This window comes from Coregonus lavaretus (assembly GCF_964263955.1).
Source record: "Coregonus lavaretus genome assembly, chromosome: 29".
Taxonomy (NCBI): Eukaryota; Metazoa; Chordata; class Actinopteri; order Salmoniformes; family Salmonidae; genus Coregonus; species Coregonus lavaretus.
In genome coordinates, this window is record NC_140016.1 from 11,324,878 (window position 1) to 11,343,722 (window position 18,845).

General features: G+C 45.8%; 2 protein-coding genes across 2 annotated transcripts in view; both read right to left on the reverse strand.

Moving 5' to 3' along the window:
* Positions 1–7,165: 7,165 nt before the first annotated feature.
* On the reverse strand, positions 7,166–15,450 carry cyp4v2b (cytochrome P450, family 4, subfamily V, member 2b). The gene is made up of 11 exons (XM_084147130.1): positions 15,209–15,450; positions 14,981–15,093; positions 14,645–14,730; positions 10,691–10,881; positions 10,512–10,581; positions 10,290–10,416; positions 9,855–10,031; positions 9,451–9,553; positions 9,134–9,268; positions 8,484–8,663; positions 7,166–7,495 (listed from the first exon to the last, which is right to left on the reverse strand). The coding sequence occupies exons 1-11, from the start codon at positions 15,399–15,401 to the stop codon at positions 7,332–7,334; spliced, it is 1,539 nt and encodes a 512-aa protein (XP_084003256.1). The 5' UTR covers positions 15,402–15,450; the 3' UTR covers positions 7,166–7,331.
* A 937-nt stretch (positions 15,451–16,387) lies between these two features.
* fam149a (family with sequence similarity 149 member A) overlaps positions 16,388–18,845 on the reverse strand; it is a gene marked incomplete at both ends in the record, with an annotated part of 33,471 nt that continues 31,013 nt past the window's right edge. The window contains 3 exons of the mRNA XM_084146891.1: positions 16,388–16,464; positions 17,655–17,810; positions 18,261–18,339. Of these exons, the coding sequence (XP_084003017.1) occupies positions 16,388–16,464; positions 17,655–17,810; positions 18,261–18,339 (312 nt within the window). The remainder of the gene's footprint in view (positions 16,465–17,654; positions 17,811–18,260; positions 18,340–18,845) is intronic.

The window sequence follows — 18,845 nt, forward strand, 5'->3', positions numbered from 1 at the left end:
GTCCCTGACTTGCACTCTATCTGTTGCCTTGAGGAGAGTGAACAGCTGATGAGCAGTGGTGTAATGGAGGGTAAATGCAAGTAACGCAGTTTACCCACCTTTTGTGGAAAAGTGCATTGAAAGTATAGGGAGCTTTTTTTACTGACCGGCGATCAGTTTACCCACCTTTTGTGGAAAATTGCATTGAAAGTATAGGGAGCTTTTTTTACTGACCGGCGATCAGTTTACCCACCTTTTGTGGAAAAGTGCATTGAAAGTATAGGGAGCTTTTTTTACTGACCGGCGATCAGTTTACCCACCTTTTGTGGAAAAGTGCATTGAAAGTATAGGGAGCTTTTTTTAATGACCGGCGATCAGTTTACCCACCTTTTATGGAAAAGTGCATTGAAAGTATAGGGAGCTTTTTTCACTGACCGGCGATCAATTTAACCACCTATTGTTTTTAACCACTACATCACTGCTGATGAGGTGCAATACTGGCCCACGGTGGACATCCTGCGCTAGTTCAAACAAGCTTTCTCAGGAGGGGGAAGGAGGGTGCTATTTTGATCAGTTTGGTTGGGTTCCAATGAACTAATCAATCCTCAAATGTTCACCCTGGTGATTAGAGTGTGGTAAAGTTTGGTGTTGCTGAATTTTGCATTAGTCAGCTCAGTCAGATCAGTTTCCCAGGAGCCAGCTCTCACCTGAGCCATTCACAACCTGGAATCCAACTAATGACTGAAGATTCCTGCCAGTCGCTTTATTACTTGGACATCCTGCAAATGATGTTGGAAATGAAGGGGGAATCGGAAAGCCAGGGAGGGCAGTGCTGCCAATCTGAAGCCCATCATGATGGAATTCATTACAGGTAATACCCAGTATCTCAGAGCTGAGCAGTGGCGATTTTAGCATATAAATCTTGGTGGGGCAAACTCAACAACAACAGAAAATGTGATGCATGCCAGCAAAGCCACTACACAACACAACATTAAACAATACATTAATTGCACTATAACGATGACAACCGGTGCCCACAAACTGTTAGGGCCTACATAAAGCTGACCCAACAGCAGAGCTTTCTTTTCAGCACCATGGAGTGAATCCTTACCACTGCTATATCTGGCTATCATCGGAGCCTTGTCTGGCAACGAAACAGTTAATTCAGCCTCATTTACCGCCTTTAAAAAAAATTGAGCTGATATGGCTGACTTGCTTAAACAAATGTGGTTTCTACTGTGAATTGAGATGTACAAACTATGGCATAAGAGGACGACGAGTGGATAAGAGGCAATCTGCAATTTCCGTTAATACATTAATGAGCGCACTTGGACGGACGTTGTCAATATAACTATTTGTTCAGCGACAGAATTCAGAACATGGGCCGTTCTCACAGTGTTCTCCCTGTACACCAAGTCAGAACCGTAGGATAAATAAAGGGGGCATATAAGCAGACAATATTCAATGACATTTCTCTAAAATAGGCTATAGGCTACATGTGCACCACCAACAGCTAACTACACAACATACACCTAGTATGACTTTCTTAGCTACAGTATACAGTGGGGGAAAAAAGTATTCAGTCAGCCACCAATTGTGCAAGTTCTCCCACTTAAAAAGATGAGAGAGGCCTGTAATTTTCATCATAGGTACACGTCAACTATAACAGACAAAATGAGGAAAAAAATTCCAGAAAATCACATTGTAGGATTTTTAATGAATTTATTTGCAAATTATGGTGGAAAATAAGTATTTGGTCAATAACAAAAGTTTCTCAATACTTTGTTATATACCCTTTGTTGGCAATGACACAGGTCAAACGTTTTCTGTAAGTCTTCACAAGGTTTTCACACACTGTTGCTGGTATTTTGGCCCATTCCTCCATGCAGATCTCCTCTAGAGCAGTGATGTTTTGGGGCTGTCGCTGGGCAACACGGACTTTCAACTCCCTCCAAAGATTTTCTATGGGGTTGAGATCTGGAGACTGGCTAGGCCACTCCAGGACCAGACCCAGCCATGTTTCATCTTCAATGCCCTTGCTGATGGAAGGAGGTTTTCACTCAAAATCTCATGATACATGGCCCCATTCATTCTTTCCTTTACACGGATCAGTCGTCCTGGTCCCTTTGCAGAAAAACAGCCCCAACCCATGCTTCACAGTAGGTATGGTGTTCTTTGGATGCAACTCAGCATTCTTTGAGTTTTTAACATTTTGGTTTCATCTGACCATATGACATTCTCCCAATCCTCTTCTCGATCATCCAAATGCACTCTAGCAGACTTCAGACGGGCCTGGACATGTACTGGCTTAAGCAGGGGGACACGTCTCGCACTGCAGGATTTGAGTCCCTGGCGGCGTAGTGTGTTACTGATGGTAGGCTTTGTTACTTTGGTCCCAGCTCTCTGCAGGTCATTCACTAGGTCCCCCCGTGTGGTTCTGGGATTTTTGCTCACCGTTCTTGTGATCATTTTGACCCCACGGGGTGAGATCTTGCGTGGAGCCCCAGATCGAGGGAGATTATCAGTGGTCTTGTATGTCTTCCATTTCCTAATAATTGCTCCCACAGTTGATTTCTTCAAACCAAGCTGCTTACCTATTGCAGATTCAGTCTTCCCAGCCTGGTGCAGGTCTACAATTTTGTTTCTGGTGTCCTTTGACAGCTCTTTGGTCTTGGCCATAGTGGAGTTTGGAGTGTGACTGTTTGAGGTTGTGGACAGGTGTCTTTTATACTGATAACAAGTTCAAACAGGTGCCATTAATACAGGTAACGAGTGGAGGACAGAGGAGCCTCTTAAAGAAGAAGTTACAGGTCTGTGAGAGACAGAAATCTTGCTTGTTTGTAGGTGACCAAATACTTATTTTCCACCATAATTTGCAAATAAATTCATTAAAAATCCTACAATGTGATTTTCTGGAGAAAAAAAATCTCAATTTGTCTGTCATAGTTGACGTGTACCTATGATGAAAATTACAGGCCTCTCTCATCTTTTTAAGTGGGAGAACTTGCACAATTGGTGGCTGACTAAATACTTTTTTCCCCACTGTACATATCTCCCTGGCATATTACATCATTTATGCAGCAGCATACAATACATTTTTGGACTCACCTTGTTGTGCTGTGCTCACTTGAACAGGAAGGTGGCGCGGCGGTCCTTTTTGGGCAGATTTTGTCATCAAACTTTGTCATCAAAATCTAGCATTCTCTGGATTTATGGTTCTTTCAAGACAACTGGGAACTCAGAAAAAACAAGGTTGAATCATGACATCAGTGATCTTCAGGTCGGAGCTCTAGAAAGAAGCCAGAGTTCCTGACTTGGAATTCCGAGTTGGATGACCGTTGAAAACGTTTTTTCCCAGTCGGAGCTCATTTTTTTCAGAGTTCCCAGTTGTCTTGAACTCACTGAAGTCTGATATTTCCGACTTCCGAGTTTCCAGTTGTTTTGAACACGGCAGAAATCATGCTGGATTGACAGCATGTCAATGTTGAATGTTTATCCTTTTAAGTTTGGTAAAGAGACCCTTAAACCCAGACTTGGACCACACACCCACTCCACTGAATAGCAGGCTCTCTCCCGAGTGGCGCAGTGGTCTAAGGCACTGCATCGCAGCGCTAGCCGTGCCACTAGAGATCCTGGTTCGAATCCAGGCTCTGTCGTAGCCGGCCGCGACCGGGAGACCCATGGGGCGGTGCACAATTTGTCCAGGGTAGGGGAGGGAATGGCCGGCAGGGATGTAGCTCAGTTGGTAGAGCATGGCGTTTGCAACGCCAGGGTTGTGGGTTCGATTCCCACGGGGGGTCAGTATGAAAAAATAAATAAATAATGTATGCACTAACTGTAAGTCGCTCTGGATAAGAGCGTCTGCTAAATGACTAAAATGTAAATGATTGCTTTGCAATGCTTGCAGTTAGCCACTGATTCCTTCCAAACCACTCATTGTGGAATTTTTGATTTCCATCTTGTTGTGTAATGTTTATGTCCAAAGGCCAATGAGCACCGATACGTTTTATCGATAATTCCTCTTCATCATTTCTCTTCATATGATAAGGATTAAAAAGGATTTGCCAGTAGATTGTCGACTTGATTCATGATGATGACTGCTAGCTTGCTAGCTAAGATTTTGAAAGTATGATGTTGACATGATCAGTCTGTCACGCCCTGGCTCTGGGGACTCTTGTATGTTGAGCCAGGGTGTTAGTTTCTTTGTGTAGTGTCTATGTTTCGTTTTCTATGTTCATATTCTAGGTTATGTGTTTCTATGTTGGCCGGGGTGGTTCTCAATCAGAGGCAACGAAAATCAGCTGTTGCTTGTTTTCTCTGATTGGGACCCATACTTAGGCAGCCTTTTGTGCACTTGTTATTCGTGGGATCTAGTTCCGTGTAGGTTTGTGTATGACCGAGGACTTCACGTTTCGTTTTGTTATTTGTATCGTGTTGATCAGTACACTATTAAAGAGATGTACGCATATCACGCTGCGCCTTGGTCCACTCATTATAACGATCGTGACACAGTCTAATCAAAGCTACGGTAGATATAACGTGATTTGACATCATTTTATCTGTGGCCAATGACCTTGAGCCTTCTTGGATGGGCACTTCTAATGTAACTCTATGGCAGCACCCAAGGGGCTTGAATTTTCGAGCTCTCCCCATAGATTTTGTCCCTGTGAGTGACACAACACTGAGCCAATCACAGCGCAACTGAAGAACATTACCAACCCTTACGCTCCGTATTTTCCACTGGCTGCCCCACCACCACAGAAAGCACTGAGCTCGGCTGAAAAACCTGCATTTTGGAGCTGCCTTACTCAAGAAAGCAAAAAAGAGACCATGTTTGTATGCAGCTTTATTAACTAAATGATATAAATGTTTTACATTGTTTCAAACTGATATATACATCTGAGCTCCTTTTCTTTTTCAAGTGTTCTACTCCGTTAGCCGGCACCTTGCCTAAATAGGTGTTCTACCCCGTTAGCCGGCACCTTGCCTAAATAGGTGTTCTACTCCGTTCAATCAATCAATCAATTTTATTTTATATAGCCCTTCTTACATCAGCTAATATCTCGAAGTGCTGTACAGAAACCCAGCCTAAAACCCCAAACAGCTAGTAATGCAGGTGTAGAAGCACGGTGGCTAGGAAAAACTCCCTAGAAAGGCAAAACCTAGGAAGAAACCTAGAGAGGAACCAGGCTATGAGGGGTGGCCAGTCCTCTTCTGGCTGTGCCGGGTGGAGATTATAACAGAACCATGCCAAGATGTTCAAAAATGTTCATAAGTGACAAGCATGGTCAAATAATAATCAGGAATAAATCTCAGTTGGCTTTTCATAGCCGATCATTAAGAGTTGAAAACAGCAGGTCTGGGACAGGTAGGGGTTCCATAACCGCAGGCAGAACAGTTGAAACTGGAATAGCAGCAAGGCCAGGCGGACTGGGGACAGCAAGGAGTCACCACGGCCGGTAGTCCCGACGTATGGTCCTAGGGCTCAGGTCTCTCAGTTGGCTTTTCATAGCCGATCATTAAGAGTTGAAAACAGCAGGTCTGGGACAGGTAGGGGTTTCGTAGCCGCAGGCAGAACAGTTGAAACTGGAATAGCAGCAAGGCCAGGCGGACTGGGGACAGCAAGGTGTCATCATGCCCGGTAGTCCTGACGTATGGTCCTAGGGCTCAGGTTCTCAGAGAGAAAGAGAGAACGAGAGAATTAGAGAGAGCATACTTAAATTCACACAGGACACTGGATAAGACAGGAGAAGTACTCCAGGTATAACCAACTAACCCCAGCCCCCCGACACATAAACTACTGCAGCATAAATACTGGAGGCTGAGACAGGAGCGGTCCGGAGACACTGTGGCCCCATCCGAAGAAACCCCCGGACAGGGCCAAACAGGAAGGATATAACCCCACCCACTCCGCCAAAGCACAGCCCCCGCACCACTAGAGGGATATCCCCAACCACCAACTTACAATCCTGAGACAAGGCCGAGTATAGCCCACAGAGGTCTCCACCACAGCACAAACCAAGGGGGGGGCGCCAACCCAGACAGGAAGATCACGTCAGTAACTCAACCCACTCAAGTGACGCACCCCTCCCAGGGACGGCATGAAAGAGCACCAGCAAGCCAGTGACTCAGCCCCTGCAACAGGGTTAGAGGCAGAGAACCCCAGTGGAGAGGGGAACCGGCCTGGCAGAGACAGCAAGGGCTGTTCGTTGCTCCAGCCTTTCCGTTCACCTTCACACTCCTGGGCCAGACTACACTCAATCATATGACCTACTGAAGAGATAAGTCTTCAGTAAAGACTTAAAGGTTGAGACCGAGTCTGCGTCTCTCACATGGGTAGGCAGACTGTTCCATAAAAATTGAGATCTATAGGAGAAAGCCCTGCCTCCCGCTGTTTGCTTAGAAATTCTAGGGACAATTAGGAGGCCTGCGTCTTGTGACCGTAGCGTACGTATTGGTATGTACGGCAGGACCAAATCGGAAAGATAGGTAGGAGCAAGCCCATGTAACGCTTTATAGGTTAACAGTAAAACCTTGAAATCAGCCCTTGCCTTAACAGGAAGCCAGTGTAGGGAAGCTAGCACTGGAGTAATATGATCAAATTTCTTGGTTCTAGTCAGGATTCTAGCAGCCGTATTTAGCACTAACTGAAGTTTATTTAGTGCTTTATCCGGGTAGCCGGAAAATAGAGCATTGCAGTAGTCTAACCTAGAAGTAACAAATTAGCCGTTAGCCGGCACCTTGCCTAAACAGGTGTTCTACTCCGTTAGCCGGCACCTTGCCTAAATAGGTGTTCTACTCCGTTAGCCGGCACCTTGCCTAAATAGGTGTTCTACTCCGTTAGCCGGCACCTTGCCTAAATAGGTGTGCGTTTCTTTCGCCTCCATGCAAACTGATATGTGACATGGATTAATGCCAAAATAACATAATGTTGTATTATTATTATTTATTTTTTGCTAAACAGTGCTCTGCCATACCTGCCCTGAATGACGGGTCGCCATTGGAGCTGAATCATTAGATCAGAAACATAGTGATTTAGCAAATATATTTATCTATGAAAAAAAAATATATATGCACTCACTAACTGTAAGTCGCTCTGGATAAGAGCGTCTGCTAAATGACTAAAATGTAAATGTAAATCTAGCCAGAATCCCTCTGTTTTGCTTTATTCAACTAAAGACAACAATTTAACCTTCATACATCATTTTGTTTATTAAAAAAACACTTGCTATAATGTTGACACAAGATTCAGAAAGAGGCTACAACAAAACAATGTATTACGACATGACAAAGTACCATAGTGGAAGCTGTTTGCAGGTGGAGGCTAGCATCTCTTCACTAGGCTCTCTTCTCTAGCGTTGTCTCTTTTCTAGCGTAATCCAGATGCCCTTCTCTGGTCGGAGTATGAGGTCTCCTAGAGGTCTCAGCTCCTCTCGGCTCTGGCAGGCCCGCACAGAGAAGTGACGCAACACCGAAGACAGCACCACCTTCTCCTCCATCATGGCAAACCGCTGGCCTGGAGACACACAACATACAGACATGCATGTGAGGACACCATACACTGACATAGGCCGTTTCCGAATACCCATACTTGCGTTCTAAATAGTAGGCTTTTTGGGTATTCGAAAATACAAAGTTTTATAGTATGTGAAATTTTGAAATTTGAGTATGCTTTAAATGCCAGGATGTCATACTAATTTCGTATTTTTATCAAGTAGAATTTGCTGCACACTATTGAGGAAGAGAATTGTCTTTTCACACTCACAGGTGTTTCACAACAGCTGATAATCAAAATAGTTCAAAATAGTATGTAGTATTAGTACACAGTCTGTAGTTTTAGTAAGTAGTAGTATTAGTACACAGTCTGTAGTTTTAGTAAGTAGTAGGCAAGACAGATTTCAGACATACAGTAGACAACTATCTGGCTGTAAAATCAGAGAACTTTTCTTTCATTCAGCTTTTGTGGGAATGCTTTTGTGGGTCTCTCTCTTTGTCTCTCTCTCTCTCTCTCCCTCTCCTCTCTCTCTCTGTCCTCTCTCTCCAGCTCTCTCCCTTTCTCTCTGCCATCATCTTGAGGTGAGAAACAATCTGTCTCATTCAGTGTGTGGGAGACAAGGCTAATTGGCGGCAGCGGCTCTCCTCTCAGGAGATGGAGAGTCAGTGCTCCTTTGCTCCTCCTCGCTAAATGGATGATTGATTCTTGAGGAAGAGCAGGCTCTTAAAGAGAATGGGAGCATAAAAGAGGTAAGTGAGGAAGCTGTTTCATAATAAGTGTTGGCCTAAATGCAATGTGACCCCTCCTAAATTGAGCTTCTCCTTTCAGGGTTTTTTCCACTTCCTGAAGCCAGACTGTGGGTCAAAACCATTTAGCTGCGTCTTTGATTCAACTTGAGTCCTTGCCCTGTGTCTGTACCATTGCCATCATTTTGATATATCATGGTTTGTATATTAGACCCATATTAAGAGGAGAGAGAGATATGAATGGTAATATGTCCTGAGCTGACCAATGCAGTTCCTGGGTCCAGCGGAGAAGGGGATGTATGCGTAGGGATGTCGTCCTGTGCTGTTCTCTATTAGGAAACGCTCTGGCCGGAACTCCTCGGGATCCGGGAAGTATCGTGGATCGCGATGCAGGGCGAAGGGAATGATCAGGGCATTCACTCCTTTAGGAATTTTAAAGCCATCTGCAATGGGATGATATTGAGTATCAGTCATGGAATTACATGTAATTAATTTCTAACTGTGGGCTCATTGTGCTGACAGTTGCGTGAATCATCATGTCAATATTTACTCCCTGCAGTAAACACTGACTTGTATTAAGTAGGGGTGTTGCTTGGTCACACAGTGGAATCAAACTCAGTCCTTTGGCAAAGAGTGACATTTATCCAAACTCAGACTAACAGATGCTTGCCCAGCCTGAGAAGGAAGACCGAATTACTAACACGAGACAGAACAACAGTGAACTCCACCCATTTGCTTCCGCCTTGGTGTTACGCTATCAGAAAATGCTTTTACGGAAAGCGGGATGAATGGAGAACAGGCTGCCAGACCTGACATGTGCTGTTTCACTGAGATGGCTTCAAACAGGGAGGATCTCAGTCTGCTGGCGTTTTACAGGTAAACGTGCACTTTGGGACAATCTGCTGCCACCTACTGATGTGACAGTCGTCGCTGACGGTGCGTGCGAACATGGGCACAGCGGGGAAGAGGCGTAGGGTCTCCTTGATGACGCATTCCAGGTAACGTAACCTCTTCAGGTCGTCGACGGTGACGGAGCGGTTGGAGGAACCTGGGTGGGAAAAAGAGGGACATATGGATGGTATTTTATAATACAATGGTCACATCGGAAGAGGAGAGAAGATCAATATCAATGTAAAGCAGTATTAAGACAGAGAGACGTGGATATATGTAAAACAACTGTCAAATGGGAAGAGGAACAGGAATATGAATGAAAAGAAGGAGTGTATTTACCGAACACCACTTGGAGCTCCTCCTGGACCTTGGTCTGGACTTCAGGGTAGGATCCCAGTAGGTGAAGGGCCCAGTTCATAGAGGCTGCTGTGGTGTCATGGCCCTAACCACACACAATCATTCAGAAGAACGCATTAGGGTTGTGTTGAATAGGGTGCCATTTGGGATGCATTAGGGTTGTGTTGAATAGGGTGCCATTTGGGACGCATTAGGGTTGTGTTGAATAGGGTGCCATTTGGGACGCATTAGGGTTATGAGCAGTTGTCTAATGTACATGTAGTAATTTCAAGTACAAAGAGGAACTATCCCACTTACAGTGTGAAGTCTTGTTCTATTGCCGAGGAACTCAGTGGAGTCACATGCTAAATGTGTGATCATACTGGTGGTGGGTTTTGTTACACTACCTCAAACATAAAGGTATCCACCTCCTCTTGGATATCACTATGGCACAAGTAATTTCCCTCCTCATCAGTGGCTTTTAACAGCATGTCCAGGAAGGCAAGTCTTCTCCTTTTGATACCATGGTCAGATTCACTGTCAGAACCTTCATTCTCCATGCTTTCTGCTCTCTCCTTGATCACCTGGAGATTACACAAACATTAATACCATACATTTATATTTCATTTTTGTTCAAAATAAATCTGTGCCAATAGCCATGCTAACAAAATGGTTATTATAATATATAACAGACAAGAGTCAATCAACTGGAATCATTTCTTATCTGTTATATATTGTAATAACCATTTTGTTAGCATGATCATTTTTGGCAGTCCAAACCACAAACGCTAAAGTGTTGGACATACAATAAGTACCTTAAAGACCTCAGTAGATGTACTCACACTCTCAGTGAATGAATGGAGGATCCTCAGTCTATTGTCATGGTCCTTCCCCTCCCATAACAGACTGTAGATGAAGTCTGACCAATACCAGGGAGCTCTCTGGCGACGGCCGATGATGTCACTCATTCTGTAAAGAGAGCTCAGTAAATCTAACAGACAGGATGTAGACAGGATGTTGACAGTGTATAAGACTGTCATGTTTATTAACATGTTATTACTTACTTGTACACACTGCGGACGTACTCAGAGTCACTGTTACTTTGTGCATAGATGTTCTTTCCCATTGCTGTTTCTGAAACCAAAGCAAAAAATAGGAAACAATGTGGCATTTATTACAAATGATTTTGATCACAGATTTGGAGAGTTTATTTTACAGTGCCATTCCAAAATCAGTCACTCACCACAAATAATGTCCAAAGCACAGAGTGTGATGTAGCTAAAACAGTTGAATGGATCTCCTCCCGCCTGCTTCTCCAGTTTCTGTGTTAAAACCTCAGCCTGCTCATTCATCACCTCCAGAAACTCAGCCAGGATGGAGAAATGGAAAGTCGGGGTCAACATCTTCCTTCTGCCACGCCACTTATCCCCTGTGCTGTTAGAGTCAGGACAGAGAGAACATTACCTGGAGTATGTCCCAGATGGCATCTTATTCTTTATATATATCACGTTTCAGGAGAAGACCCAGATGCAGACAGTGTCGAAGTAACAAATGTTTATTACAAAAACAGGGGGCAGGCAAACGACAGGACAAGGGCAGGCAGAGGTCAGTAGTCCTGTTCTGCGCACAGATCGTGCAGGTGGCGACGGACGCGGAGACGTCAGGAACCATGGTAGGCCATCAAAAGCGTTGTCGCACAAAGGCCAGGGTCCGACGGGAGCCCGGGTGGCAGGCAAGCCTGGAGTGGGCCCACTCCAGGCCCGAGGAGCGGACAGCGTCAGGAACAAACATCCGGTTATCGGCTGGGAATGCTGCGCCTCCCGGACCTGCTTTCCTATTCCCCAACTGAGTGCCGTCGCCAAGCACGAGGTGGGAAGGATGGTCTCGGATTCCGGGGTGTAGCAGCGAGGCTATAGCGGCGTGAAAGTGCATCTGGCTTGACATTCTTGGATCCCGGTCGGTATGAGAGGGAGAAGTTGAACCAGGTGAAAAACAGGGCCCATCTAGCTTGCCTGGAATTGAGACACTTGGCGGTGCCGAGATATTCCAAGTTCTTGTGGTCTGTCCACACAATGAACGGATGTTCCGCCCCCTCCAGCCAGTGCCTGCACTCCTCCAACGCAATCTTCACCGTGAGAAGCTCACGATTTCCCACATCGTAATTCCTCTCCTTGGTGTTGAGGCGATGGGAGAAGAAGGCGCAGGGATGTAACTTGAGGTCCAGGGCCGAACGCTGGGACAGGACCATCCCTGCGCATCCGAAGCGTCGGCTTCCACCACAAACTGGCGGGATGGGTCAGGATGAACCAAGACGGGAGAAGTGGTGAAACGGTGTTTGAGGTCCCGGAACGCCCGGTCAGCAGCTGGGGACCATGTGAACGGAACCTTGGGAGAGGTGAGTGCAGATGGGGGGAAGCCAGGGTGCTGTAACCCCGGATAAAGCAGCGATAAAAGTTGTCGAATCCCAGGAAACGTTGCAGCTGCACTCTGGACGTAGGCTGGGGCTAATCCACCACCGCTCTCACCTTCCCGGGACCCATCTGTACACTCCCTGCAGTGATGATGTAGCCCAGGAAGGGGATGGTGGAGCGATGGAATTCGCATTTCTCCACTTTCACATTTCTCCATGAGGCGTTGGAGGACCAGTCGGTTGTGGAGTACGTGTTCTTGGGCGGAGCGGGAGAAGACGAGGATGTCGTCGAGGTAGATGAAGATGAACCGATTCAACATGTCACGGAGAACATCATTAACCAGGGCCTGGAACACAGCTGGAACATTGGTAAGGCCAAATGGCATGACCAGATACTCGTAGTGACCGCTGGCTGTGTTGAAGGCAGTCTTCCACTCGTTCCCCTCCCGTATCTGCACGAGATGGTAGGTGTTCCGTAGGTCCAGCTTGGAGAACACGTTGGCCCGCTGGAGCGGCTCGAAGGCCGGGGAGATGAGTGGCAGCGGGTAGCATTTCTTCACCGTGATGTCGTTGAGACCCTGGTAGTCGATGCATGGGCGCAGAGTTTTGTCCTCCTTCTCCACAAAGAAGAACCCTGCGCCGGTGGGGGAGGCAGAAGGACGGATGAACCTGGCAGCTAGGGATTCCTCAATGTAGGTCTCCATAGCCTTGGTCTCCAGACCCAACAGCGAGTACAGTCGTCCCCAGGGCAGAGTGGTGCCAGGGAGAAGGTCGATTCCGCAGTCGTAGGGTCGGTGCGGCGGAAGCGAAGTCGCCCTGGCATTGCTGAACACCTACCGGAGGTCCTGGTACTCTGCGGGAATGGCGGAGAGGTCAGAGGCAATTTCCGAGCCCCCAGGAAGATGTCCCGGGGAAGGCTGCACTGACTTCAGGCAATGAGCGTGGCAGAACGGGCTCCAGCCCGTGATGGCACCAGTAGACCAGTCAATAAAGGGGTTGTATCGCTGGAGCCAAGAGAAATCCAATACCACGGGAACCTGAGGAGACTTCATTAGCAGGAATTGGATCGTCTCGCTGTGGTTCCCTGATACTCGTAGGTTGATGGGGATGGTATTGTGGGTGACCCAGCCTACAGAGTGCCCATCCAGAGCTCTAACATCCATGGGAATGGAGAGGGGCTGAGTGGAGATGCCCAGCTCGGACGCCACGGTAGCGTCCAGAAAGCTCTCATCGGCCCCATTGTCGATGAGTACCCAGAGAGATTTTGACTGGTTCCCCCATGGCAAGATGGCATGAAAGGGGGTGCGAGTAAGGGGAGAGGAAAACATTTCCGTATGGCCCACCAGAGTACTCGCTCCTAACGGTCAGCCTGGTCTTTTAGTGGACAGGTGGACACAAAATGACCAGTAGTCCCGCAATACAGGCAACTCTTTGTGTGAAGCCTGTATTGCCGTTCGGCTGGAGACAGCCTAGCTCTGCCTAGTTGCATCGGCTCGGGAAGAGGTGAATCGGAAGACTTCGGAGACTCTCAGGGGAACTCGGGTAGCCTCGGGTTCTCTGGGCAACGGAGCCGTCGGGGACTTCCGGGATGCCTCGGAGGCGAGGTGGAATCCTTCCTCTCCTTCCTTCGCTCCTGTAGTCGCCCATCTATCCGAGCTTGCAGCCCAGGAACTACCGGCAGATCCCGACTTTGGCCACACTGCGGGATTCTTGCCGAAGCTGGAGTAACTTCCGGGCAGCCTCTCTCCCGGACAATGGAGCGTCGAAAACCTTCTTTACCTCCTGCATGAACTCCTCCAGACTGAAGCATACGGCCGACTGTTGTTCCCACACTGCCGTAGCCCATCCTGGACATCAGCGTGATGAGGTACACTATCTTAGAGACTCTCCAGCGAAGCGTTCCGGGGGAGGGAAGCGGGGTTCTTGGGAAACCGGAGTGGCCGGGGAGGCCGCGCTGCTAACAGCCGGGTTACTGAGGGACTGGGAGGTTACCGTCGTGGTAGGCTGCCTAACAGATGTATTAAACGCTCAGACATGGTGTTCGGCCAAGGTCTGGAACCCTTCCATGAGACCACGAAGCAACTCCTCGTGCCTTCCAATGGTGGCTCCTTGGGAGGAGATGGCGTTGCGGAGCTGGTCCGAGTCTGCTGTGTCAGTCATGGCCAGTTCGTACTATCACGTTTCAGGAGAAGACCCAGATGCAGACAGTGTCAAAGTAACAAAAGTTTATAACAAAAACAGAGGGCAGGCAAATGACAGGTCAAGGGCAGACAGAGGTCAATAATCCAGATCAGGGTCCAAAAGGTACAGAACGACAGGCAGTCTCAGGGTCAGGGCAGTCAGAGGTTAATAATCCAGGGTGGTGTGACAAGGTACAGAACGGCAGGCAGGCTCAGGGTCAGGGCAGGCAGAATGGTCAAAACGGGAAAACTAGAAAACAGGAACTTGAAAAAGACAGGAGCAAGGGGCAAATCGCTGGTAGGCTTGACGAAACAAAACGAACTGGCAACAGACAAACAGAGAACACAGGTCTAAATACACTGGGGATAATGGGGAAGATGGGCGACACCTGGAGGGGGGTGGAGACAATCACAAAGACAGGTGAAACAGGTCAGGGTGTGACAAAATAGCCCTATTGGCCCTGGTTAAAAGTAGTGCACTATAAAGGGAATAGGGTGCCATTTGGGATGCAATCAACATTGGAATCTATATGCAATCAGTTTAAAGTCCTCAATGCCAATACTGTGTTTGATAATGGGGTAAGGAAGGAGGAGGAAAATGGCCTACCTGGTGAGTAGGCCAGTACCCAGCCAAGGCTGCAGAAACCTATAGAAATAGGCCTTGTCTATGTGTTTGGAACTGTGCAGAATCCCCTTGGAAGAGAACAAATGAAATGAGCATGACAATGAGAACAGAGCCAGAAAAAGAGACCAGAATTAACTAAAGATTGGAAGACTAGCTGTTGTCATGGCATCAGCTAATGGGGATCCAAATTAAGTTTAAACATTAAAGTTATGCTGAATGGATAGGTAATGTGCTATATCTCTGACGGTATCTGATGATTATCCAGTCAGTGTCAACAGTAACAAAAGTTGTAAAAAGTCCCAGCAGTGTGCCGATTACCTCCACAGTCTCTGCATGAAATAAGACCACCAATGGCAGGGGTCCAACCCAAACCTTCAGCAATGGTAAATGTCTGAACTCCTTAGTGCCTTCAATAATCTGGTTGAAGAAATCTACCAAAAAATAGAAAATATACTATTATTGCGTATTATTATTAATTATTAATTAATCATTATTATTAATATTAGATAGCCTAACCTAAATACAGCTCGCGGGAGAGGATCTTACCTCCTGCATTAGTGCTGAAAAGAAGTGCATTCCCAATGATTGGATATGCTCCTTCCACTCCAGGGATTGGCCTCAACTCGTTCCAGTCCTGAACGTATTTCTTCAGTGGATGGTACATGATGCAGGCCAACAGAACAATCAGAAGGACCAGACATATGATCCCCGGCATGTGTGTTCCAGACAGAATCTCCATCTTGGTTTAATGCAGCAGTCTGCTATGTTGTGAAATCCCTCTGATCTGTATGCGGAGAAGCTTTTGACGGACTTTAGACTGGTTATGCACTTCTCCTTTGGCACAGTTAACCGTACGGGTGCTGGAACCTCGACTCTCATGCAGCTACAGTGTGAGAAACTGGGTCATGTTGGTTGCAGCAGGTAAGTGAGGGGTGGAAGGATAGAGATGGGTAATGTGAAAACAAAGGTTGACTGTGTAATCGTGGCAATTACACAATCTGTGTGTGTGCGTGCTTGTGTGCGTGCGTACATGTAGTAGTTAATAATTATTTTGTTATGGCTCATCTCTTTTCTTCTCTTCTGACATTGACTCATGGGGTAACTAAACCACAACTACAGTCTCATTTACACAATGATTGGATAAGCTCTTTCCACTCCAGAAATACAAATGTGGCAATGTAACAGAAATAGCCATTTATTGCATAACACAAAATTATATCTTTACAACTTCAAAATAATATTTGAATGAATGATCATTCCTTGAAAAACCTAGGGTATTCAAGACACTGTGACATTTCTATACAAAACATACAAGTAGGACCTAGTTCATGTTTTTCCTCCTAACATGGCTCATTAAGCACATTTTAAAATAAACTACAATGTATCTAATTAAACGGCAGATACAATATAACCAAGTAGATTTGTCCTGCAAAATGCCGTTGCAGCCTAAATGTGGTCTTTTCAAATGAAAACTCTGTCCTTATTGTCCACACGCTATCTGCACATTGCTGTTCTACCTCTAGATAGCCACTGTCTGGGAGGCTAGCTAGCTATCGCCATAGCAATGAAAAGTGATATCCAACTCCGACTGGCTTCCAAACTCTTGCGGTAGTTCAATGGTAAATCTCATCCGTAGCTGTACTCCATCTGGTCACACCCATTAATTAAAGTGTTGGTGTTCCTGATGCATTCTGTTCTTCCTGTCTTCCTGTCCGGACTATGCTGCTATGACAACACCACCTGGAGTCTCTTCTTCACATGCCCAGGAAACCGACCAAACACTTTACGTTGATGAGGAACACCTGGAGAAGTTTTATACTTCAGTTAAACTACAGTAGAAAGGACACATAGTGTACTGGATTGTACTGCTTAATTTCCTTATTCATTCAATCCACTTTTCTCATCTCCCTCTACTTATCTACCTACTAGCAATCTTCCTGTACACATCAATCTATGAGCAGCCCCCTGTTTACTTGCACATTGCACTATAGTACTAGTGATGGAGGAAAAAATAAATACAGTTACATATCACAATATAGTTTTGGACGATATTATATGGATATATTAACTTCTTTTTTTTGCTAGGTAGCGTTAGCTAGCGCTAGTTGACTGTACCTGCGCCAAAACTCTGGTGTTTTTCATCCTATAGCTTGTTCTCCATCTCCACTTTCATATTTCCCTGACTGATCAAAACTCATTTTCTCATGGCCCTCTCTTGCCCCTCTGGTGTGCGATATGTTTGGAACATCAAATCGAAGTACAAACGCAGCATCGAATCGCAATACATATAGAATCGTGAGAATCGCAATGCATATAGAATAGTGAGAATCACAATACATATCGTATCGGCACCTAAGTATGGTGATAATATGGTAACGGAGGTCCCTAAGCATGGTGATAATATGGTATCGTGAGTGTCCTAAGTATGGTGATAATATCGTATTGTAAGGTCCCTCAGTATGGTGATAATATGGTATCGTGAGGGTCCCTAAGTATGGTGATAATATGGTATCGTGAGGTCCGTATCGTGAGGTCCCTAAGTATGGTGATAATATGGTATCGTGAGTGTCCTAAGTATGGTGATAATATCGTATCGTGAGGTCCCTAAGTACAGTGATAATATGGTATCGTGAGGTCCCTCAGTATGGTGATAATATCATATTGTAAGGTCCCTCAGTATGGTGATAATATGGTATCGTGAGGGTCCCTAAGTATGGTGATAATATGGTTTCGTGAGGTCCGTATCGTGAGGTCCCTCAGTATAGTGATAATATCGTATTGTGAGGTCCCTTAGTATTGTGATAATATCTTATTGTGGTCCCTTAGTATGGTGATAATATGGTATAGTGAAGTCCCTAAGTTTGGTGATAATATGGTATCGTGAGTTCCCTCAGTATGGTGATAATATGGTATCGTGAGGTCCCTGGCAATTGCCAGGCCTATGCAGTACCCTCTCCACTTTCCTCCTAATAACTCCATATACAGTATTTACCTAAGAGCAGGGGTCTGGTCCCACTCTCTCCCTCCACAGAGGAGGATGGCGGGCGCTGGCGTCTCCTCGTTGTCATGGTGCTCTCGGAGAAGCCGCTGGAGGTGGAGCAGGTGATGCCCACGCCAAAGCCTGTCACTCCAATCAGAGCACAGTCACCTAGGAGACCAGAGGTGACGCATTACGACATGCCCGTCTGACGCTGACATAGGCTTCCAAATGGCACCTCATTCTCTATTTAATGCACTACTTTTAACCAGGGCCAATGGGGACAATGACACATTCTGCCTCCGCTTTTAACCAGGGCCAATGGGGACAATGACACATTCTGCCTCCGCTTTTAACCTCCACTTTCCTCAGAGCCTGTGAGGCTGAGAGCCTGTGAGGCCGATGTGCAATAATAACTAATGCATTCACACAACACCTGAGCCTACGAACAGGCACTGAATTAAAGGAAACTGGCCTGGTTAGTCAAAACATACAAAATAAACTTGATCCATTCTAAAACAACATTTACAATGTACATAATACTTATAAATCCACCTGCACTGACAGCTGTCCTGTCACTTGTTGGCTAGACGCATGAGTACACAGTACTATAGCGGTCACCTGAGTGAGGTCCTTTCCCAGTCTTCATGTGGCAGGTGAAATCCATGGGAGTGAATGATCGCTTCATGGGTGTGTCTGACTAGAAAACAAAGAGCTGCTTTCAAGTCATATGTTAAAACAAAATGGATACTTTATTTGAGCAAACACACCTAGGTAAATAGTGGTAATATGTAACCTACACTACAGTAATCCAATCTAAAACAAGGATAATAATATATAATGTTACAATGATTACCCTCTCATTGTACAAAAGGTAGACAGCTTTTATTTATTTAGCCTTTATTTAACCAGGTAAGTGGACCCTCTACAGACTAAGCCCTGTCTAAGCCTTACTGCTATTAGCACATACAAACACATTGCATAACAGATTCACTACATGGAACAACAGATAGTCCCCCCAAAAAATCGAAAGGAAGCTTGTTCTGAAGTGTCTGTCTTATATCTGAGAAATATAAAAAAGATCAAGAAACATTTTTTATTTTACATGTATTTAACCCCTTATTTTTGGCACTAAACTGTCTCCATATATACTTCCATTAATTTTTTTAACTGGTACAGGGGGACCTTCAGACGAGTCTTGTGAGG

Excerpts from the sequence above, each read along its gene's own strand:
- cyp4v2b (XM_084147130.1), bottom strand. The coding sequence starts at position 15,401 with ATGGAGATTCTGTCTGGAACACACATGCCGGGGATCATATGTCTGGTC. Across the intron at positions 10,582-10,690 it reads TGCTTTGGACATTATTTGTG|AAACAGCAATGGGAAAGAAC; the intron begins GTGAGTGACTGA and ends CTTTGGTTTCAG. Across the intron at positions 8,664-9,133 it reads CAGCGACGACTGTCACATCA|ATGGCTTTAAAATTCCTAAA; the intron begins GTAGGTGGCAGC and ends ATCCCATTGCAG.